This window comes from Prunus persica, chromosome G6 (genome assembly GCF_000346465.2).
Source record: "Prunus persica cultivar Lovell chromosome G6, Prunus_persica_NCBIv2, whole genome shotgun sequence".
NCBI classification, from domain to species: Eukaryota; Viridiplantae; Streptophyta; class Magnoliopsida; order Rosales; family Rosaceae; genus Prunus; species Prunus persica.
In genome coordinates this window covers 29,893,324-29,917,063 of record NC_034014.1, presented here as the reverse complement: position 1 = coordinate 29,917,063, position 23,740 = coordinate 29,893,324, and the positions used below count along the sequence as shown (strand labels likewise).

The following is a 23,740-nucleotide window of genomic DNA, read 5'->3' as shown; positions in this document are numbered from 1 at the left end:
ACCCCATCACAAACTTCTTCTCTTTCTATACCACCAACCCTCATCCACCACTCTCTTCGCCAAAATGTTAAACTAGCCAATCTCCAAGATTATGTTTGCTCACAGGTTACTTTACCCACGCTTGACCAATCTTCGGACTCCTTGCCATGTCGCACCAAAGGTACTCGTTATCCCCTTTATGACTTTCTTTCTTATCACCGTTACTCACCATCACCCTTTACTTTCATTACCAATATTAGTCGGCCAGTGGAACCTAACACTTTTGCAGAGGCTGTTTCTGATCCACACTGGCAAGAGGCCATGCAATCTGAACTTGCGGCTTTGGAATCCAATCAGACGTGGTCCCTCACTTCTCTTCCTCCTGGGAAGCAACCCATTGGATGCAAATAGGTCTATAAAATCAAGCATCGTTCCGATGGCACCATTGAGAGCTATAAGGCTCGTCTCGTGGTCAAAGGATACACTCAAACTGAAGGTCTTGACTACCATGACACATTTTCTCCTACTGCCAAGATGGTTTCTGTTCGGTGTGTTCTTGCTCTTGCCGCCGCTCACAACTGGTTTTTGCATCAACTTGACGTCCATAATGCATTCCTCTATGACGATTTACATGAGGAAATCTATATGTCACCTCCTCCTGGTCTTCAGCGACAGGGGGAGCATTTGGTATGTTGCCTTCACAAATCCTTGTACGGATTGAAGCAAGCATCTCGCCAATTGTTTTCTAAGTTCACTGAAGCCATACAAGTTGATTATTCGCTTTTTACCTGCAAAAATGGCAAATCATTCACCGCTCTTTTGATCTACATCGATGACATTATGATTACAAGAAATAATTTGCCTGCCATTAATGCTCTCAAAGGATTTCTTAATACTCGTTTTAAGATCAAAGACCTTGGTGATCTTAAATATTTTTTGGGCATTGAGGTCTCACGTTCCAAGAAAGGTATTTCTATTTGTCAAAGGAAATATGCACTGGACATTATTAAAGATGAAGGAGCTTTGGGAGCACGTCCAGTAAGCTTTCCAATGGAACAAAATTCCAATATTTCTTATGATACAGGTGAGATACTTCATGATCTAGCAAAATATAGGTGATTGGTGGGACGTCTGATTTATCTCACCGTAACAAGACCTAATATTATGTATTCAATACATATACTCAGTAGATTCATGCATGAGCCTCGCAAGCCACACTTAGATGCCGCCATAAGAGTTTTGAGGTATTTGAAAAGTACCCCAGGACAAGGACTCTTCTTTCCTGCTGGAAATGAGATGAAGTTGACGGCATACTGTGATTCAGATTGGGTGGGATGTCTAATAACATGAAGGTCAACAAGTGGCTATTACGTGTTTCTTGGAAATTTTTTGATCTCATGGAGAACAAAAAGACAAAAAACAGTATCTCTTCTTTAGCATAGGCTGAATATCGTGCATGACAGGTGCTTGCTGTGAAATTACTTGGTTGCATTATCTATTGCAAGACCTACAACTCCCAGACCCAGGACCAGCTACTTTACACTGTGACAACCAAGCCGCGCTGCACATATCTGCCAATCTAGTGTTCTATGACAGAACTAGACACATTGAAATCGACTGTCATTTTATCAGGGATAAAATTCTGGATAGAACAGTGGTTACAAGATATATTCCATCTCAACAACAAGTAGTAGACGTGTTTACGAAGGCCTCGGGAAAAGAAGATTTTTCGGCTATGGTGTGCAAGTTGGAAGTTCACAATATTCACTCTCCAACTTGAGGGAGAGTGTTGAGAAGTCAACTAAATCCTAATATATTAGGGATTGAGTGATTAGCCAAATTATATGTAATTGATTGTACATGATTTGCTTTCCTTTATTAGTCTCTTGATTGTAGGGAACCTGGGTATAGATACCCTTGACATTGTAAAGAGAAAATCATCCAGTAATCAAATATTCTTCCTTTGATTACAATTTTACATTCGATACCTGGATTTGGCATGCCTTTTTCAGAGTTGCTGGATCTCAAAATGACATTAACGTGCTCGATCAATTCCCGGTGTTCAACAATGTGTTGAGAGGTCAAGTCCCTCAGATTGCATATGGAATCAACAATATCATCTACTCATGTAGGTACTACCTAGCAGACGAAATTTACCTGAGGTGGACGACATTCGTCAAAACAATTCCGCATCTCCAATGGGAGAAGGAAAAATACTTTGCTACCTATCAAGAGGGTTATAGGAAAGATGTGAAAATGTGTTTTGGTATCCTCCTCGGTGGGCAATCATTAGGGCGTCTGCTCATATGTTTGATGAAGAGGTGCTTCGGCATTATGATGACGTGCATCATTCTCCATAACGAAATACAGGTATATGCACGGTCTCTAAATGCAGAAGCTCGGGATCCGTTGAACAGATCCTAGAAGTTACATGCAAGAGACCCGCATGTTGTAAGTAAATATTTGCGAGAAACGAAAGAAAAATAATAGGGTGCAGGGGCAATATTCGGTGCTGCTGGGACGCCTCATGCATTACTTACATGTAGGTGCATAAAATATTCTTCTAAATCATGCTTTAGTTACTGGTCTGTGACTTGATTAGCTAGGTACATTGTTTAATTCTTTTTGTTTGTCGCTTGTCTCAACTTTGAAAATAAATATAATTGAGATGCAGATACTTGAAGGATTGGTAGCCTTGGAGATCTTTTTTCGCGCAACCCTTACAAGCTATTCCGAATATGAATATCAGATAGACATCATTGCTGTTATAGGTTCACCGCTCATATTACAAGTAATTAGGAGGATCGTGGTAGATGTCATTGTTCATGATGTGGATTCTTTTCATGATGTGGATCCTTCTCTCCTTGTGAATGCGATTTTAACGAGTTTTCAAGCGATGATAAATCCTAAGGGTTTGTATTTATGAAGAATCTCGAGAATTTTGGAGTTATTAATTATTTTGATCCTTTCGATTCGAGTGACAAAGAATGTCAAGGACCTTGGAGTTATAGTCTCGTTTTAAATGGAACAACTTTAGCACTGTGTTGCAAATATTAGCCAGCCTAGTATAGTCAAAACTGTATGGCAAACAATTATCACTTAATTATGGATTAATTTTTACTTAGCACTTTGGACTTTAATCACCACCTCCAATGAACAATAAGATACTATTTATATTAAATATGCAATCTCAAAATTGCTTCTTGTTTTCCAAGCTTTGTTCAAAAGTGTGATTTCATGCAAAATGATATGCTTGTTATTAATTATTAGATGAAATTGTTCAAAAGTGTGATTATTTTTTCTTCCCAAATATGACAATCAGTATCATGCATGTATATGTACAGTAAGTATTATTAGGAGATATTAATCTTCCATTATCTTTTTGAAGCACATACTAGATTTCTCTTCGGCACCATTGATAATATGAATTTATCTATATTCTAATTGATGAATGGTAAAAAAACATCCCAAGGGAGAAGAAAAAGAAATTGTTGAATTTGTTCGTTATGATTTTGTAATTTTTGTGTGAAGTCGGGGAATCTCTCTCGTTTTTGTTTACAAGAGAGAAATCTAAATCAGCGTGAGATAGAAGAACTTTGGGGGTAGTGTTGGTTGGGAAGAAATATGGCAGAATCAAGATAAAAAATATGGAAGAAGTTTTAACTAAGATTTTGCTCTTAGTGTGTTTGCAAGTTAAACTATTCACCTTGTGATAGTTGCGCGACAGGATGATGGTGCCTTTGGCGCTATGGCGAAGTTTGCAGTAATAGTATCATCGGCTGAGCATGCTGAGGGCTTGGCGCGCCCTATGTTTGAAGGGGACTCCTTGGTGGTGGTGGTGGCGGCAGCGGTGAACAATCCGGGAATGTACCATTCTAGTCTTGGCAACATATATGAGGATATTAAGAGCTTTCTCGTGACACTGCCTGAAGTCTCTTTTCACTATGCCTCCTTGCTGAGGTTTCTTTCAAAAACAAATTTATAAAAGAAATTGGATGTCTCAACTCGCCCGTCTAGGCCCAAAACAGCCCCGTCTGATCCCGGCCCGAGTCACCACGGCTCATCCCCGAATTATATAAATCCACCCCAAAATATTCCCGCCATCTCCCTTAAATCCACCCTAAATCTCTTCTTCTCTTGGCCGACAGCGCGAGCGACCATGGACATGGAGACCAACAAAGAAGGCTACTATGAGTTTTCTGTGGAGTGGTACGAGGATCCAGAAGTCCTCCAGATGGTGAAGAAGAGGTTAATTTCGCCCTCCACTGCAAAAACGACAGACACGTCCTCGTTACAGGAAATGCAGTGGTATGAGAATCCAGAAATCGTCCAAATTTTGAAGAAGATGTTTGGCCCTTCACTGTACGAAGATGAGAATCCTGAAATCACCTCTTTCCTCAGTCGCTGCCCTCAAGGCTTCGGTACATGCCCTCTCTCTCTCTCTGTGTCTCTCAAAGTTTCACCATTCTTAGATTTTTAATAAGGACTATTCAAAAGAACAAATACTTGTGCATGCACCAACCAATGAGAATATGAGATGATCCTTTGCATTGTTTTGTGCAGAAATAGATTTGCAGCTAGTCCGTTGGAGCCGCGATGCAGACATATCCAAAATGTTGTATAATAGGAGGTTTGAGCCTCTGCTAAACGAAGATGGAAAGCCTCAAGGCATCGCTTTCTCTAGGCACTTCCCTAAATGCCATGTTACCCCTGAAGATACTCCCTTTATTTTATCGTTGGGGTGGGTGGGTGATGGCTGATGGGTGAAAACAACCATGTCTGAGACCTCTAGAAATAAAAGGATTTCGACACAACTTATCCCATATGTTTTTAAATCATTACTATTAATGGTTTAGTTATATAAAAGAACAAATACTTTATCAATATGAGCCGTTGCATTGTTTCGTGCAGCAATATTTTTGCAAGAAGCTTGGCCGAATGTGAAATCTGCTTTAAAAGAGTATGGTATCATATGCAGATTGGATGTGGTATGTCATAATAAATTAATGTTGTTTTTGAAATATCTACTCTTGATCAATCGATGGTTGATTCAAATTATGTATGATTGGATGCAGATACTAATTAACTTGTTTTATTTTGAATCATGCATGGTCAGGTTTTTGGTTACATAACAATCAAAACAACCAAGACTACTGACCCGGATATAATTGTCAAGGCCAAGCAGCTTGTTCATCTCTTATCAATACGTATTCCGGTAAATCAGGTACAAACGGTAGTTAATTCTTCGTTATTTCGGTAAATCAGGTTCACAGTGCGGACTAAAATTTATCAAGAAGACCGTAGTAAATTTCATTGTTCATAACGTGGATCATTCCCCTCGTGTCAATGCCATTTTAAGGAATCTGAAAGTTAATAAGGATCTTGAGGATTTGCATTTATAAAGAATCTCAACCATTTTGGAGGACCTTGTTCTTGTTGGAGTTATAGTCTCGTTTTAATTAGCACTAATTAATATTAGCAATCGCTTAATTATGGGTTAGTTTTTGTTTACTTTGGACTTTAGCATATAAATCATGTTAGTATTGGCGGGTACTTGGGTTTTGAATTTGAACAGTTCAATAATTAGTGTCATGTTTTTTTTTTTCATTTCCTTTTTGTTCAAAAGTGAAGGACCTCTTTTTCTTTCTCAAAAACGAGAATCAATAATCGTGTAGGCCTACATGAGAACAGCCCAGTATGTATAGGTATACCCCATCTATCATGCAGCCCAATTGTGAACAGTATGTATACATAAAACTCCAGCCAAAATGTCTAGAACACATTCCTTGTAAAGCACTTGCATTCACATTCATTGTTAATGGATGGTTTAACAGTCCTGTTTCGTTTTCTCTGAAATTCAATAATATGGCCATAGTCATCGACTCAAGAATTAAAGAATTGATTATATTTCCTTTACCCCACACCCATAAATAAACGCTTTATTTATTTAAGGCTTTTTATCTTAAATAAATGGTTCTTGAGGTTCATGAAATTTTTTTTAATTATTTTTAATTGGATGACAAATGCACATAGTCCTAATAATTTATGTGGTGTTTCTTGAAAAAAAAACAAAAACGAAAACAAATTAAGGATGAAAAGAGAAAGACCAAATGATTTTTTATTTTTTATTTTTGCTCTGAAAACCAATTATTTTTTATTTTTGCTCTGAAAACAAATAGGCTGGGCAATATGCTTTTGTAATTGGAATTTGGATGTGGCGGTGTTGTGTTCCTTCCAACACAAACTGTCAAATTTCGCATCGCATCGCAAGTTCTCAACCTTGTTTTTACTTGGTAGGTCCTTACTCTGCTGCACCCAAAACTAATTTATTAAGCTCAAGAAACAGGAACACAGAGAGAGAGAGAGAGAGAGAGAGAGAGCAAATAAGATGTTGTTTCAAGTGGGAGGCCAAGGGACTCGTCCCACCTTCTTCGAGATGGCGGCGGCTCAGCAGCTCCCTGCCAGTCTTCGCGCCGCTCTCACCTATTCCATCGGCGTAAGCTCTACCTCTATCTACTCTCTTCTTCTTTTTTCTCTTTTGTAAAAATTTGATTGTTTACAACTCTCTTTGTTTCTGGGGTTTGGTAGGCTGAGAATGATCTTATCTCTAAATGTTAATTTCAACAGGTATTAGCTTTACGAAGACCCTTCCTCCATAGGGTGTTAGACTATGAAGACGAATTCTTTTCGTTGCTCATGCTAGTTCTCGAAACTCATAGCTTGAGAACTACAGGTTTTCTGATTCATATTTTGCTCCAGCAGTTACGAATTTACTTTATTCTGCATCTGACTGATCAATGAATGTTACCATCTACGATAATTTTGTCTTCTGGGTCCTATTCTCTTCAGATGCTTCCTTCTCTGAGTCTCTATATGGATTAAGAAGGCGGGCTGTGAAGATAAAAGCCATGAAGGATGATCCTCGCCTGAACCCAGGTGATGGAATTCAGCATTCTGGGTTAGAAAAGCGCCAAAGAGTTCTGTCAGTTGTATTTTTGGTACGGTCTCCTGCTTATTGTGTTTTTGCAAGATAGGGCTATGTAGATTTCTTTTGTCTTATAAGTCTAGCTATATGAAGAGGACTGACTTGTGAACGAATATGTACTAGGTTGTATTGCCTTACTTTAAGTCGAAATTGCATTCAATCTATAATAAAGAAAGGGAAGCCAGACTTCAAGCAAGCTTATGGGGACACGTTGATGAAAGATTTGATGATGCTGATATATTTGATAGAGGGGAGGATTCTGTTATTCCAAGAGGAAATTTGGATATGGAATCATCAGTTAGAACGCGTTTGACTAGAAAGATCCAGAAATTTATAGGTGCTTGCTATCCTTTGCTACATGCTAGTACTGAAGGTTTGTGCATCTTTCTTGCTGACCTTTATATGCGAAGAATGACTTTCATCTTTCAATTTGGATTTTGTTTTTAATTTTTTGCTCGAACATATTTGTGAGGATATGCATGTTATGCATAAACCAGCAGTAGAAACTGAGGGAAGTTACTTAATTTGTGTAATTATAGAAGTTTTACTTTCAAAAGACTAGTACTTGCGTTCTTTTTCTTTACAATAGATAATGTTGACATGAAGCTCTTTAAACTTAGCCAATTAAAAGATTATATATCTAAAGTCCCCTTAATGTTGTTATGTTTTCAATGTACGATGTTACATCTTCACAGTGAATCTATCTGTTGATCTCTTCTTAGGAGTACTCTAGGTCCTTTATCTGTATTTTACCATATGAACGTCTGGTTAGATAATACATTCTAACCTAGAACTGGTGATGCAGGATTTTCATTTGCTTATCAGATGTTATACTTGTTGGATGCAACTGGATTTTATTCCTTAGGATTACATGCTCTTGGGATTCATGTCTGTCGAGCTACAGGGCAAGAGCTGGTATTGTGTGGCAAAAATTTGTTTTGGTTCTCATCTATTTATCCTTTTATATTTTTCAGTGCATTTAGTCAGGGATTTTTGGTACGATATACTTTTATCCGTTGAATTTTGTCACATTTATGAGATTGAAAAGAAGAAAAAGAAAAATGATAGTTGGCGTGGCTTGGTGATGACTTCTTGTTTCTGTGTATATGATTCAATAGTTGAAAAACAATTTTTTGGTGTCAAGGTAGATGGATACATCTTCTAGAATTTCAAAAACAAGAAGCCGTGAACGTGAGAGACTTCGTGGTCCTCCATGGTTGAAGGTATAACTACATTTGGTTAGTTTGGTTAATTGTTTTAATCAAGTCTTTTTAGTTTGATTCTTAGTCATATTGATTTGAAACATGGTATGATAGTAGTTGACCTTACATATGCAAGTAGTCTGCTATTATTATTGTGTTTGATTAGTAATATTCCACGAGAAAAAGTACAAATTATGTAAAGATTATGAGGAAGCACTTCTGTATGTTTGGATTGACCTTGGTTGTTCATTTCTTGCTATCTGACATGAATCACCATACAGGCATTACAAGGAGCATTGCTCAGTGGTACATACACAGTGCTCGATTATGCACAGACTGGGTTAATTGCAGCAGTATTCTTTTTTAAAGTAAGCATGGCTTACCCATATGTGATATTAAGACCTTTGTAATTATGGAACAAGCATAATAATCTTTAATTTGACTGGTGGCAAGTTTTCATAGTCATTTTTTATCACATGATTCTCATTGTAACTTTCATTGATTTGAATTAAACTCATAGATGATGGAATGGTGGTACCAATCTGCTGAAGAGAGAATGTCAGCTCCAACCATATACCCTCCACCTCCTCCACCTCCACCTCCCCAGGTGAAGTGTTTTCCAATCCATCTTGGCTTTAATTTATCATTTTCTTTAGAATTTAATAGCACTTCCAATCAATCAAAGAGTTGGTATGTTGCTCAAGTAATCAAGTCTAATCCATTACTGTAAACAGGTTGCCAAAGAGGGGATTCCACTGCCACCCGATAGAACTCTTTGTCCTCTCTGTTCACAGAGGCGTGCGAATCCATCTGTAATTACAGTTTCTGGGTTTGTCTTTTGCTATGCCTGCATTTTCAAGTATGTTTCTCAGGTGAGGCCTTCAGAAGCCGTTAATTTTAATTTTCAATAGTCAATGTTTTGTGTGGATAAACACACTTTCACATTCCTTGGGAAAGTCTGACAAAGGCTGCCCTTCGGAGTGAAGTATATAAACTGATATTGCATACTGTCAAGTACATCACTATGTCTGCATATTCCAAGCAGGCAAAGAAAATCAGTGGTTGTGTTGTCCATGCATCAAGTTATGTTGTTTTTCCATAGCGTGTAACTGAATGTCTTCTTATGGGTCGTTATTGACACAGTATAAGCGATGTCCAATCACATTGATGCCAACCACCGTCGACCAGATAAGGAGGCTCTTTCACGATGTGTAGAAAACCCAGTTTGGGTCCTTGTCTGTTTTTTTTAAAAAAAAAATCAAAGGAGAAATAGCACATTTCCCTTTCAGAGGATCTTGTAACTGATTCAAATATAAGGCAAAGATAGGGGAGTGATTACTGTCAAAACAAATAAATGTTGTATCGTCTCTTGGGTAAACTGTAGTCTTGGGGGGAAAATGGAAGAATGATGTATTGAGTATTTTGTTCTAGTACCGTATTACAGAGATTTTTAGCTTTTGCCTTCCCATGTAAGAAAATTTCTTTGTTTTAGTCATTACATATTTTTCATGAGTTGTCACAGGTCGATCTTATACTGACGTACAAATTGCACCTTCAATTGATTCGACCATTTTACGCATGTTCAATTTTTGTATTTCCCTGACGAGTTCGTCTCTGTTAGTTTATTTATTAGTTGAAATTTTCATTTCTTAATTAGTTAAATATTGAATGTAAGATAATTTCCTTATGAAAAAACAATTAGAAAAATAACAATATTACATAAATATCTAGCAGACAACCGGATTAAAATTTAGACCCCTGGAATTCAAAATTACATGAATATCACAAATACTGAATATCCCATCTCAGACACCATTGCTATAATTTGTAGCTAAGCTTCAAGTAGACCCATGTCTAAAGCTCTCTCCAATTTTGCCTCAAATGCAGTAGACTTCCATTTCACTTTCGGATCCTGCACAATCAAACAACGTTTAACCCACAATTCAAGTAATTACATAGCATTTTTTTCAAAAAGAAAAGAAAAACTTTACTCTTACCTCTCTGTTTCTCCCTGCTGTTCTTGGCCAATCAAACAACGTTTAACCCACAATTCAAGTAATTACATAGCATTTTTTTCAAAAAGAAAAGAAAAACTTTACTCTTACCTCTCTGTTTCTCCCTGCTGTTCTTGGCATTCCGCTGCAAGAAGAGCTTGAGTCCGAATCCATGGTCTGACCAGTATGACACCAGTAGCTCCCAACAGTGCCTATGATCGGTATCTGGTCCGGACTTGGGCTTCGCGACCGTCTCGGGGTAGAAAAAGCAGACAACTGTTTTATCTCTTCAGTTGTCCAAGCTCCTAAAATTGGCCTATCTTCGCGGCTTCCGGGTGAGTTTATCACTCTCTCACAGAGTGAGTTGTTCCCCACAGAATTGTTACTGGCATTGGACTTGGGCGTGGTCTCAGATTCAACCAACCAGCTTGAAAGGCTAGTGTCAACCCCAGTTCCCTGGTCATCGGACTTTGGCCTGGGGCAGTGTTTTGACAGCTTTAAAGTAGGCTCTGGGCTAAAGGGTACATAGCAATCTTGCTCTGTATTTATGTTCTCCTTCTCTTGGTGCTTTGAAGCTGTGGAAGTTGCTTTCTGTTTGACCTCCTTCCATTGAGTAAGATTTTCAATGGGCTTCAGCACTGATTGATCCCTAGCATTTTGGTTTGATCCTATTAGATTAACTTCCTGGTTAGAGGCACTGAGCTTTGGCATTGGACTGTTGACCTCCTTCTCATCTATTTCAGCATCATAAACTTGTTTCCTGGAATCTATCGATAGCGAAAACAATGATTCGGAAGACTCTTCTTGAATTGAGATTTGCTGCTTACTATCAAACTCATCATCGACATGTCCTTGTTCATAATCATCAGCTGCATCCAAATCACTTCCATCTAAGTCCACCACATCTTCATATTCATCCTCATTGTTTTCGCAATTTTCGTATCTTTTGTTTAACGGATGAGATGGTGCTACGCTTGATATAATGGAACCCAGAATCGGTCCCAGCTCTTTTTGTATTTCCTGTTTCTCATCGGAGCTTTCCACCAAGCTATTGGTGACTTCCTTGGTAGTGGTAGATGATTCTTCATGATGGACCTTGGTATTCAAATCAAACGTAACTTTCTTTTTGGCATCATTCTTTGATTGTTCTTCATTCTCCTCCTCTCTGTATACATTTATTAATGACCATAAATAAATCCCCACATATGTCAACTTTTAAAAAAAATGTATAATAAAAAACCCACAAAGGCATAAACCCAATGAACCAGATGCTCCCAAAAAAGAAACAGAATCAAGATCGAAGCTATAATAACGGATAAAGCTTACTTTGATTCTTTGGTGAGTTTAATGGCTTCCAAAACGTCTTCTAGCTTAGTGGGTTCAGCATGTTGAATTTGAACAACTTTTTCAGTACCTTCAAAGCTCTGCAACAAATTAATCTCAGATAAGTAAAATCCAAATTGGGAATAGCAGAGTCTACACTACAATTAGTAAAATGTGATTATGGAGGGCTTGCTTTGCTTACTTGTTGGTGTTTAAATGGAGTCACGGTGACTGATTTTTTGAGCTTTCGGCGCTTACAACTAGTGAAACATTTTGGAAAGCACCCCATGATTAGCTGCTTTTACAGCTGACTTCTTTCGGATGCCTTTTGCTGTCAAGAGAGAGAGAGAGAGAGAGAGAGAGAGAGAGAGAGAGAGAGAGAGAGAGAGTGGTTTAGAAAGCGGTCTTCATGGTTTAGACTTTAGAGAGAGAGAGAGAGAGAAGAAGACTGAGGACGCAACGGTCACAAGAGAGTCTGATTGAAGAATCTGGAGCTTGAAAATATGACCGTTTAGTTTTCTTCGGCTTCATTTAAGAGAAGTTAGTTCGGGTGGGCTGAGAAGAGAGGGGGTATCATTTTCATCCAGCCCAAGTTGAGGCAGTTGTGTTGGGCCTGTGGAGCCTAATTGGCGGCTTGTTCTGAAAGTTAGTGGAACACGAATGCCAATTAAATTAGTCCTTGCTTTTTAAATTGCACAATTATTTTCGTGGGACCGAATAACATATGTATCAGTGTGACAAACTGACAACGAAAGGAGAGGAGACAGAGCCATTTCGTAACTCGCGAAGAATATGTTATTTTTCGAAAACCAAATAAGCCGGTGGGATCCACAAGTAGGTCCTCCAAAAATGTTTATTGTCATGGAACGCAATGTCGTCGAGTGCCAACAGATAAGTGCTCTATTTTCTCTGGTTGGTAAAAGGTAACTTTTTATTATTTATTTTTCATACAAGTGATAATATATTTTAAATTAATTTAAATTATAAAAAAGAGAATTCGAACTCAGGTGCAATATGAGAAATCCTTTCGCACTAATTAATTTGATTAATTCTTATATCATTGGTTGAATAAAAAAAGAACCCTTGTATCATTAGTATTTTCTTAATCTAGCGTACAACGATACGTATTGTTCTTGACTCCTTGATCATGAAATAAAATTGTTCATTTGATAATTAAAACAAATATTAAAAAACACGCACAAGAGAAACGATACATAATAAATCCCAAGTGAGAGGCGAGCAGCCCGGACGAAGTCTTAGTCTTGTGAAAATGGAGTTTTCATATATCTCGCAACTGGATATATTCATTAATTGTTTTACAAGTACGAATTTTTTCAGCTCCTCTAATAATAATATTATTATCAACAATAAGTGGTCCAACGCTAGTTTTGGGATCTTTTTGCTGTACGTGTCGGTGGATAAAAAGAAATTTACCAAGTGGCTGGCCTTGTGTCAAGATTAGCATCTCATCATGTCAACTTGGACTTTTCAAATTGGATGTACAAGTATAAACTATTCGCACATGCAATTACTATACTACCCCTCGACGACTTCATTTTTGAGTCTTCATCAATTCATTAAAATAAATAAGTTCTCCAATGTTAGATATGCATGATTAGCAAGGGACGGTAATAGAATGCTTGCCAACAACTACATAATTATAATTTAATCAAAGGAAATCAAGAATACAGAGCACCAACTAATTATTATTATTATTATTATTTTTTTGGGCCAAATACCCAATAAATGTTAAGCTCTCATAGGACCAAAAGAAAGTGGGGAAGGAGCAAGTGTAAGTGTCAAGTCTAGAACATACTAAATGATGGAATCAATTAATCAAAGGGGATTCGTGTCTTTTACAAGCTAAGAGCTTTTCCTAATTTGCACTCAAAACTTTATCATCCAAATACAACTCATAATAATGAGAGAGGTTCATCATGAAACGTAGTTTTTGGGAGGCAGTTAGTATTTGGTAATGAGCTAGAAATTAAAGGTCTTGTTCTACCTGCACCATAAAAACACCATCTTTTTCTTTCAGTTGGGTTTGTGCCATGTGTCCACTGTGCATCACTCTATCTTAGATACTGACAGAGTCTCTTCGCATAAACTGCATAAAAATCTTAACAACGTCGAGTGGATGGCCGCGGTTGTTCGGAGGATGAGATGTCTGTTTCCTTCTTGAGAAACTCAACAAATTCACACCCACAAACAAAGTCACAAACTCTCTCTCTCTCTCTCTCTCTCTCAAAGTACTGTATTGTATTTTCTTGGTTTTGCTGAGAGACCCATTTCAATTTTGTTCTTTTTTCTCAATTACTCAAAGGTACACATAATTGAAGATAAAACTCTTTCCAAATTTTCTGTTTTGGTGTTGCTTTTGGCCATGCTCATCTCTCTCTAAACTGTTTGCTGCTTCTTTTGTGGCGTGTGTCTCTCTGCATGGGCTCTCTTTATGCGTTTTGGTTTTGTTACCTATCTGTTGCTTCCGTTTCTCTTTGACATCCAAGTGAACTATACCTTTTACTTGATACAAGAAGATATTCTGCGATTCATGGTATTCTAATACTTTCTCTCTCTATTATTTCTCTATTTTTTACTTTAAAATGTAAAATTGGTCCCTGTGCTTCTGCAATTTCTATCTTCATTTAATGGTGTCTTTACTAATCTTATATTAACCAGCAAAATTAAATTTGATTTTTTTTTTTTTAAAAAAAAAGGTTTTCGAATGTCTATCTTACTGAATTTGCTGATTTTTCATTATTACTGCAGTGATGATAGTAATATTTTATTTTCCATCACTAGTGCAATATTCTGGCTCGAGTTCTGCATTTCTTTTCTGATAGGAAATTTCATTTATTTTTGCAGTTGGAAGGAAGATGAAGGTGGGCCACCAAAGTTTAAGGTGAAATGGATGGTTGATATTGACAATTTTTGTGATTTTGTTCCTTCATTTGGTAGATTGGCATAAGCCCTGTTCTCGTGTTTCTCTGCTTATGAAAATCTCATACACAAAAGTAGAAAGTAAAAAAGAAAATAAGATAATTAAAAGTTAAGTTGCTTCATGTGATTGCAGTGATGAGTTGGTTGGCGTCCCATGAAATTCCGGTGAAAAAAGCTTCAGAGTAGCTCTTGGGTTCTTTGATTGATCCTTAAAGGTGAAAATGGAACCATTAAATCAGAAGTCGCTTGAGAGAGCTGTTTCTCAGAAGGCTTTGCAAATGGGGAGTTCATTTCCATGCCAAATTTGTGTGGTTGGTTTTCTGTGTGGAGTTTGTCTCACTTCTCTGTTTCTGGCTACTCTTACTTCATTTGGTACTTTTGAGTTTGGTGGATTTTCATTTTCGACCATTTCCGAGGGTGCTTCAGCTGAAAATTCAAGCTCAGAGATCATCAGTGAGTCAATTTTTCCTGATAAAATCTTCAATTCTTGTCTTCTTTAAAGTTCATTGTTTTAATGGACGTGGGTCTTTTCTGCTTTTTCTTTTCTCTACTTGCCTTGCTTGCTTTAAATCCAAGGGAAAGGAAAGTTGGGAATGAAATAATTATGCAAGGGACAGAAGGCAGAGAAATAAAATTTGCCAACATGAATGAGTTTGGTCGTTCAGAAACTTCTTAATGAGGTTTAATTAAAAGGTGTATTCAAAGCCACTTAAAGTTAGAATGGCTTCTTCATCAACACATTTTCTTCACTTCAATATTTGACTTTGACTTTACTTGCTAGTTGAATTTCTGCTTTGATTATGAAGATAAGCCCTCCCGTGACGAGGTGTAAATCTGATGCCTTTAGATTCTTTCTTTTTTGGTGACCCTTGACATTAGTTCCAAAACACTCATGGCACCTCTGTGACTTCCAGATTCAATTCACACCTGCATTGTAGATAAGAACAGTGCTTTTTTTTTTTTTTTTTTTTGAGTAAATACCACGAAGTGTCCCTACACCCGAAGTGTGGGATTAATCCCCGCTCGGGGTTCGGCTTGCCCTTAGCCACAAAGTGCTTCCAATGAGTTACGAACCAAAGAACAGTGCTTTCAATCATTGGCATGCATCGAATAGTTTAATAATATATATATATTTTTTTGAAGCAATCTATCAAAGAGATTAATTTCTGGTTTTGAATTAAAGGTATGGTTGCAGGCACAAACTGCAGTTTTAAACCGATAATCAGAACAGAGAGAATAGTTGATTCACTAAGAAGTGAAGAAATGATCAATAATGAGAGTGTCTCATTGTTGTATTCAGTTTGGAGTGCTTTACTGACTGAATCAGAGTCTGGAGAAAGTGATGACTTGCAGAGACTTGGAGTAAGCACATCTCGTGTGCCAAATGCCCCTCATTTGGAAAACTGCAAGTTAAAAACACAAGTAAATGAGCGCCTCGATAAGCGTGCTGAGAATGAGACTTATCCTCCCTGGACAAGTTGGAAAGGGTTGTTGGCCAAGTACCCAGCAGCTGCAACTAACGAGCATCAAGCTACATCTGAAGGTGCTTATGCTCCCTGGGTATGTTTCTAGGATTTGAAGTCCAATAACTATTTATTACTGTAGAACAACAATTTGGAAGAATGAGCCATATATGTCAAATGAAATCATGCATATATTTCTGATTCGTACATATGCATTTTGCACATGAGTTCATTCGTGTCTACACACACGTGTTTATTCAACAATCCAACAATGAAAGAACTTAAGAGTCTTGGGTCCTGAATTTCAAGACCAATCAGTTCTTGTTTTTATCAGGATTCCCCATTCTGCATAGCTAGCAAGAATGCAAAGGGAACCGCAACCCATCTGCCTCTAATCTTACATGGTTGATGAGCTCCATATTTAAGCACATAATGTGCTATATTGACACGTCTGTACATTATAAATCACTGCATAACTTTGAATTTTCATGTTGCTCTGTGAAATAAGATGTTGTGTTCTACAATCTTCCACAGTTCTACTAATATGCAAGTTCCTTCAGATTACAGGGTCTGATGAAGAAAATTACCCCCTGACCAGAAAAGTGCAACGAGACATATGGATGCATCAACATCCTTTGAACTGCAGGGATCCTAGTGTAAAATTTCTTGTAGCTGACTGGGAAAGATTACCTGGATTTGGAATTGGGGCCCAGATTGCTGGAATGTGTGGGCTTCTAGCTATTGCAATCAATGAAAAGAGGGTCCTTGTTACCAACTACTATAATCGGGCCGACCATGATGGTTGTAAAGGTTAATATCACGATTCATGACATCTCACTTCAGTGGTTTTAAATGGTTTTAATTCTTATATAAAGATATTATTTTCTTGTTTTTCTATTGCTCTCATCACATAGTGAACAAGTTTGAAACATCAACATAGACCTCTTGTTTTCTATTTGTAGATTCATCCCGCTCCAGTTGGTCTTGCTACTTCTTTCCTGAAACATCCCAAGAATGTCGAGATCGCGCATTTGAGCTTATGGGAAGTGAAGAAGCCTGGAAAAAAGGCACCATTAAGGCAAAAGAAAGTTATAATTCAAAGCAAATATGGGCTGGACCTACACCTAGGTGAAAATTTTCATCTAGAACAATTTCATTTTCAGTTCACTTCTCAGTATTTGGCAGCACATAACTTTTTTCATGTCACTATGCCAAATATTTAATGCAGAACATGGGGTGATCCTTGGAGTCATTTGCAACCTACCACAGACATCAATGGAAGTTTAGTTGCTTATCATCGCAAAATGGATCGGAGGTGGTGGAGGGCACAGGTAATCTGTATAGGTCTTCTATAAATGAATTATATATTTGCTTTTATAAATCCAATATATTCATGAAAGAAAAGAAAGGTCTGCCAGACGCCCACCCTTTTCATGAAAACGTAGAAATAAATGCAAATTTCATACGTACATTATAGTTTTCTTCCCCCGTTTTTTCAAGAGGACATTGTTGGATCCCATATTCTGGTACACTCAGACACATGGAGCATTTTCCTTGCATCATTAATATTTTCAAATGAGGAACCAACAGTATCCTTTATTCAGTTACACATAATCACTTTGATTTTCGATATTTGATTGTATATTGTTACATTTATGTCAGGCAGTACGATACTTGATGAGATTTCAAACTGAGTACACATGTGGCTTATTGAATGTTGCTCGTCATACTGCATTTGGAAAGGAAGCTGCCAATATGGTCGTCACAACTTTTGAAGGGAAATGGCCTAAGGTTTGTTGGACATGTATCCCATCTGCCCTGTTTTTCTTGCAGGACAGAGGTAAACAAACAATTATGCCTTACAATTAGACGTTTCTTGCAGGATGCTATGGTCGATCGAAGGTCTGATATTGAAGAATTTGTTTGGTCTAGTCACAAGCCTTGGATGCCTAGGCCACTACTCAGCATGCATGTAAGAATGGGAGACAAAGCATGTGAAATGAAGGTAGTTGAATTTGAAGAATACATGGGTCTTGCTGGCCGCATTAGAAAGCGCTTCCCACAGCTCAAGAGTGTTTGGCTCTCCACTGAAATGCAGGTTTAGTTTTGTTGCATTAACATCATCTTTCCAAATAATTTTAGAAGTGATGGCTCATGAGGCTTAAACCTAACCATTAACAATCTTCAGGAAGTCATTGACAAATCCAGAAGTTACCGTCACTGGGACTTTTACTACACGAACGTGACCCGCCAAGTCGGAAACATGACAATGGCAACTTATGAAACGAGTCTCGGCAGGGAGACTAGCACAAATTATCCACTTGTCAATTTCTTGATGGCAAGTGAAGCTGACTTTTTTGTTGGAGCATTGGGTTCCACTTGGTGCTTCCTTATAGATGGAATGAGAAATACCGGGGGGAAAGTTATGGCCGGATACTTGAGCGTCAACAAGGACCGGTTCTGGTAGAGATCCATCTAAACTACAGGCAATGAGAATTATAGATATGTAAATCATTAGGGTCAACAATTTTGTTGTCTGTATATCAGTATGTATTATCTACCTCTTAATCATGTAAGTTATGTACATGCCCACATAAGCAAAGATCCATTAGGAAAGACTTTTAACATAGAACGTCTATGATTTGTTACTTTTGCACGAGAGTGTGCTCGAGTTGAGTGGGATAATACAAGTAGAAATGTGTTGACTTCCATTTTTGCATGTGTAGAAGTAGAACTTCCCACACTTTATATTGTTCACTTCACAAAAGAGATTTTCAATTACAAATTTACTATTGTAAATTACCTAAAATAAAAATATATAATATAGGTATATATATATACAGTCCCGATCTCTTGGACCACAGGAGTCCAAGAGATTGTGGTCACCCATCGTTGGATATTAATCCAATGGTTCAAAAAAGTTTTTTAAAAGGAGTGCAAGAGTGAGTGAACCGTTGAATTTACATCCAACGGTGAGTGACCACAAATCTCTTGGACCCCTGTAGTCCAAGAGATCAGGACTGTATATATATATATATATGTATCCAATTATTCTCTTATCCGGATGTCCGGATTTTCTTACCGTACGGATGCCATTCTTGCAGCTATATGTCTTAGCTCTAAAGCTTGTTTTATATACCCACTGCTTGTTGAAGCATATGAATACAAAAGACGGGGAGAAAAACCGAGAAAGGGAGGAAAGCAGTGAAGAAAACTGAAAAACAATGGCGTCCTTACAATTAGAAATTCCGGACGTCCTAATAAGAACTCCGTAATGGTGGGACTTTATTAGATTAGCATCTACAAAAGTTAGAACCCTGACGTAGAGTAGAAGACTTGTTTTTGCTGCGTTTTCACGACTTCATCAGTTTACATATATATTATTAGAAAAACTGAAATACAAATTAGTTTTTCTCTCTTGAAAGATTATGTGTTTAATGAGATGGAGAAGGATGCATATGAAGGCACGATCAGAAAGACCACCTGAGAGAAGTTTTATGTAATGTGCATTCTCTGCGTAAGAAATTTCGCGAAGGGGCTGGTTTGGGAATATCAATTTTCATTGGATTTATGGATCCTCAAATATGATTTTGGAAACCTGTTCTCAAATTTAGTCTTAGTTGTTGGCGTGACTTGTGGATATTGACTTACTTTCTTTGCACACCAAGAATTCCTATTATAATTGTAATTGATTTACGTTAATTCCTGATTTCCTACTGTAAATAGATTTAAGAATTTATTATTTACTTGCCCATTCAGGTTTCGTTGTATTATAAATATGACCTCCTACAAGGAGAAGAATACACAGAAAATTCCCACAAACAAATATTCTCTCATAATTTTCATATTTTAGCATGGTATCAGAGCGGCGATCTTGGAATTGCTGACTCTAGTTTCAAAACCCCGCCGCCGCTATGAGGGTTGATGATTTTTTCAACCTTCATGGAGGTAGCACCACCGACTCCTTCTCTCATTCTCAACCAACCATCGTTGAGTTGAGTGCCCAGATGGCTCCGCCCCTACAGATGCAGACTTTGACCCCGAACCCGATCCAGAATCAGGATCCTCTTTTGACGACCCCGACCCCGACCCCGACTATGACGACGACGACCCCGACCCCGACTCCGAAGACGACCCCGACCCGCACTCCGATGATGACCCCAACCCCGAATTTGTCTATGATTCAGACCCCGATCCAGAATCAGGATCCTCTTTTGACGACCCCGACCCCGACCCCGACTATGACGACGACGACCCTGACCCCGACTCCGAAGACGACCCCGACCCCCACTCCGATGATGACCCAAACCTCGAATTTGTCTATGATTCAGACCCCGATCCCGATTTCGACTCCGACTCCGGCCCCGACTCAGGCTCAGATTCCGATCCAAATTCCTACTCAACCTGTATCCTATGCTTCTTCCGCTGCGCAGATTATGACTTCTAGACTAACGACCCCGACACATGGACCAAATTGTGCATATTGTGATGATCCGAGACACACTTGTGAGACTTGTTTTACATCACATGGCTACCCCGATTGGTGGGCTACTTTTACAGATCGAGGACAATGCAATATGACCAGTAATAGTACTGGTTATGGATTCCATACTTCCGATAAGATTGATTCCAAGAGCTGGATAATTGATTCTGGTGCAACTGATCATATGACGTTTGATCCTGATGATTTTCTGAATACTACACAACCTCGACGAACCTGTATTGCAAATGCCAATGGTGTTACTTATCCTGTGACAGGGGCTGGCACTGTTGCACTCTCATCCTCTCTCACACTGTCTAATACTTTACTTGTTCCATCTTTATCCACTAAATTGTTGTCAGTTAGTCAGCTTACTGAACAATTGAATTGTTGTGTACTCATTTACCCGAGTTTTTGTTTGCTTCAGGATATTCACACTAAGGAGATTCTTGGTCGTGGTACTAAGAGAGGGGGGCTATATTATGTCGATGACTTCAGTCCCGGCGTGGCTAACAGTGTGACACATCCCTTTGATAGCAAACAAAAGCAAATCTGGTTGTGGCATCGTCGATTGGGACATCCGTCTTTTAGTTATATGAAGCATCTTATACCAGATTTATTCTCAGGTTTCAAAGACTCCGACTTCACATGTGATACTTGTATTTTTGCCAAGAGTCACCGTGTGCCCTACCCGTTGAGTACGAACAAGTGTACTACTCCATTTACATTAATTCACTCTGATGTCTGGGGACCTTCGCCTATCACTGCTCCTTCTGGTGTTCGATGGTTTGTCACATTCATCGATGATTGTACACGGATGACATGGCTTTATTTGCTGAAGAATAAAAACGAAGTGTTTTCCCGTTTTCAGTCTTTCCACAAACAGATGAAAACTCAATTTAATGCTCAAATCCAGATTCTTCACTCAGACAATGGTGGAGAATTTGTCAATCATGACTTTCAGACTTACTTCCAACAACATGGAATTATCCATGAGACGACTTGTCCTCAGACACCGCAACAAAATGGTATTGCTGAACGAAAGAATCGACATCTTCTTGAAACCGCTCGAGCACTTCTGATTGGCGCTCATGTTCCTCGCCATCACTGGGATGATGCTATTGTCACTGCAGTTCACCTGATCAACCGTATGCCTTCTGGTGTATTGACCTTTAAAACTCCTTTACATGTGCTTGCGCAACACAGACCTCTGCCCTCTGTTTTGGTACTCACACCCCGAATCTTTGGATGTGTGGCTTTCGTTCATCTCCACAAAAATCAAAGTAGCAAACTTGATCCCTGTGCGCTTCGTTGTGTTTTGTGGGTTATGCCACTCATCAGAAAGGTTACCGCTGTTATCACCCTCCTACCCAACGAACCTATGTCACTTTGGATGTGACTTTTCTGGAATCTGAGCTGTTCTTCCATGACCCATCATCCAATTCTGCGCTTCAGGGGGAGATACGAAGTGAAGAACAGAATTGGAGCAACTTGGAAAACAAAGAAATTCTCCTATGTACAGAAATGATTGATCATCCCGAGTCTGGAGCACGAGATTACTCTCTGTTGAAAAGTGACCAATCGCCCATTCATAGCGATCAATTGCCTAACCCACCTGATCCATGCGAAGATATTTCTGATCCGAGTCCCACACCTACAGACAATACAGAACAACAAGATGAAGACCCCCCTTCTAACTCAATAGTACCAACAGACCAATCTCCTGAGAATATCCTTGAGGTAACTACTCCTACTAGACTTGTGCATTTAGATGATAAAACTATTGGATATCAATTACCTTTCAGGCAAAATCGTGGGAAGCCACCAAACCGTTATTCACCGGATATTGGCAAGACATCCAAGTATCCAATTGCAAATCATGTATCCACTGAGAAGCTGTCTGAATCACTCAAGGCTTTTGTGCATCAGTTGTCTGCTATCCATATTCCAACCAAGGTCTCTGAAGCATTGAAAGATCCTAAGTGGGTCCAAGCTATAAAAGAGGAGATGAAAGCTCTTGAGAAAAATCAGACTTGGACATTGGAGACTATACCACGAGGAAAAAAGACTATCGGATGTAGATGGGTGTTTACTATAAAACACAATGCAGATGGATCTATCGAGCGATACAAGGCAAGACTTGTGGCAAAAGGGTACACACAGACCTATGGTATAGACTATGAAGAAACTTTTGCACCAGTTGCAAAGTTAAACACCGTCAGAGTCTTATTATCCCTTGCAGCTAATTTGGATTGGTCACTACACCAGTTTGATGTAAAGAATGCTTTTCTACATGGCGAACTCACGGAGGAGGTGTACATGGACATTCCTCCTGGATATAATACTACTCAGACTGGAACAGTTTGCAGGTTACGAAAAGCATTGTATGGATTGAAACAGTCACCACGTGCATGGTTTGGACGGTTCACTATGGCAATGAAGAACAATGGTTTCAAACAGTGCAACTCAGATCATACTCTGTTCTTGAAACATCGAAAAGGGAAGGTAACAGCATTAATAATCTATGTTGATGATATGATTATTACTGGGAATGATAAACAGGAAATATCACAGCTACAAGACTATCTGGCTACGGAGTTTGAGATGAAGGATCTAGGTGGACTCAAGTATTTCTTGGGAATTGAGGTGGCTCGATCGCAGCAAGGCATATTTCTCTCTCAAAGGAAATATGTCTTAGACTTGTTGACAGACACAGGAATGCTAGATTGTAAACCTGCGGACACTCCTATTGTTCAAAATCATCATCTTGGAGAATATCCGGATCAAGTTCCAACTAACAAAGAAAGATACCAAAGGTTAGTGGGAAGATTGATCTATTTGTCACATACTCGACCAGACATTGCTTATGCGGTGAGCGTTGTCAGTCAATTTATGCACTCTCCAAGTGAAGACCACATGAATGCAGTTCTTCGGATACTTAGATATTTGAAGTCTACACCTGGAAAAGGACTTATGTTCTCAAAGCATGGTCATCTAAATATTGATGGTTATTCAGATGCAGATTGGGCAAGTAATGTAACAGATAGAAAATCCACATCGGGTTACTTCACATTCGTGGGAGGTAATTTGGTGACATGGAGAAGCAAGAAACAGAATGTAGTAGCTTTATCCAGTGCAGAAGCCGAGTTCAGAGGCATGACTAAAGGGATTTGTGAACTTCTTTGGTTAAAAAAGTTGCTTATTGAACTCGGGTATAAACCTACGTCCACAATGAATCTCTTTTGTGACAACAAGGCTGCTATAGCCATTGCACAGAATCCGGTTCAGCATGATCGTACTAAACATGTTGAGGTGGATTGACACTTCATCAAACAGAAGCTTGAGGCTAAAGTGTTTCAGTTTCCTTTTGTGAA

General features: G+C 38.6%; 3 protein-coding genes across 10 annotated transcripts; 2 read left to right on the top strand and 1 right to left on the bottom strand.

The window, feature by feature from the left end:
* Nucleotides 6,132–9,685, top strand: LOC18771986 (peroxisome biogenesis protein 12). The gene is made up of 10 exons (XM_007205250.2): nucleotides 6,132–6,475; nucleotides 6,607–6,712; nucleotides 6,829–6,977; nucleotides 7,088–7,337; nucleotides 7,770–7,879; nucleotides 8,113–8,187; nucleotides 8,448–8,534; nucleotides 8,687–8,773; nucleotides 8,901–9,038; nucleotides 9,310–9,685. Exons 1-10 carry the CDS (start codon nucleotides 6,368–6,370, stop codon nucleotides 9,379–9,381), a joined length of 1,182 nt encoding a protein of 393 aa, XP_007205312.1. The 5' UTR covers nucleotides 6,132–6,367; the 3' UTR covers nucleotides 9,382–9,685.
* LOC109949493 (protein JASON-like) lies at nucleotides 9,418–11,984 on the bottom strand. Of its 2 annotated transcripts, XM_020565189.1 has the most exons (5): nucleotides 11,686–11,984; nucleotides 11,487–11,584; nucleotides 10,272–11,325; nucleotides 10,164–10,180; nucleotides 9,418–10,078 (listed from the first exon to the last, which is right to left on the bottom strand). In XM_020565189.1, the coding sequence occupies exons 1-5, from the start codon at nucleotides 11,770–11,772 to the stop codon at nucleotides 10,066–10,068; spliced, it is 1,269 nt and encodes a 422-aa protein (XP_020420778.1). In that variant the 5' UTR covers nucleotides 11,773–11,984; the 3' UTR covers nucleotides 9,418–10,065. The 2 variants fall into 2 exon arrangements, with proteins under 2 accessions (XP_020420778.1, XP_020420777.1); XM_020565188.1 differs by lacking the exon at nucleotides 10,164–10,180 and having other exon boundaries at nucleotides 11,686–11,983.
* LOC18774048 lies at nucleotides 13,340–18,597 on the top strand. Of its 7 annotated transcripts, none has more exons than XM_007204923.2 (10): nucleotides 13,340–13,696; nucleotides 14,349–14,385; nucleotides 14,557–14,876; nucleotides 15,619–15,983; nucleotides 16,447–16,696; nucleotides 16,849–17,014; nucleotides 17,115–17,217; nucleotides 17,549–17,677; nucleotides 17,769–17,984; nucleotides 18,075–18,597. In XM_007204923.2, the coding sequence occupies exons 3-10, from the start codon at nucleotides 14,645–14,647 to the stop codon at nucleotides 18,351–18,353; spliced, it is 1,740 nt and encodes a 579-aa protein (XP_007204985.1). In that variant the 5' UTR covers nucleotides 13,340–13,696; nucleotides 14,349–14,385; nucleotides 14,557–14,644; the 3' UTR covers nucleotides 18,354–18,597. The 7 variants fall into 7 exon arrangements, with proteins under 7 accessions (XP_007204985.1, XP_020420773.1, XP_020420775.1 ...); XM_020565184.1 differs by having other exon boundaries at nucleotides 15,607–15,983; XM_020565186.1 differs by having other exon boundaries at nucleotides 13,340–13,806.

Excerpts from the sequence above, each read along its gene's own strand:
- LOC18771986 (XM_007205250.2), top strand. The coding sequence starts at position 6,368 with ATGTTGTTTCAAGTGGGAGGCCAAGGGACTCGTCCCACCTTCTTCGAG. Across the intron at positions 8,535-8,686 it reads CAGCAGTATTCTTTTTTAAA|ATGATGGAATGGTGGTACCA; the intron begins GTAAGCATGGCT and ends TTAAACTCATAG. Across the intron at positions 9,039-9,309 it reads TTTTCAAGTATGTTTCTCAG|TATAAGCGATGTCCAATCAC; the intron begins GTGAGGCCTTCA and ends TTATTGACACAG.
- LOC18774048 (XM_020565184.1), top strand. The coding sequence starts at position 14,645 with ATGGAACCATTAAATCAGAAGTCGCTTGAGAGAGCTGTTTCTCAGAAG. Across the intron at positions 15,984-16,446 it reads AAGGTGCTTATGCTCCCTGG|ATTACAGGGTCTGATGAAGA; the intron begins GTATGTTTCTAG and ends AAGTTCCTTCAG. Across the intron at positions 16,697-16,848 it reads CGACCATGATGGTTGTAAAG|ATTCATCCCGCTCCAGTTGG; the intron begins GTTAATATCACG and ends TTCTATTTGTAG.
- LOC109949493 (XM_020565188.1), bottom strand. The coding sequence starts at position 11,772 with ATGGGGTGCTTTCCAAAATGTTTCACTAGTTGTAAGCGCCGAAAGCTC. Across the intron at positions 11,585-11,685 it reads CTCCATTTAAACACCAACAA|AGCTTTGAAGGTACTGAAAA; the intron begins GTAAGCAAAGCA and ends AATTTGTTGCAG. Across the intron at positions 10,079-10,271 it reads CAGCAGGGAGAAACAGAGAG|GATCCGAAAGTGAAATGGAA; the intron begins GTAAGAGTAAAG and ends TTGATTGTGCAG.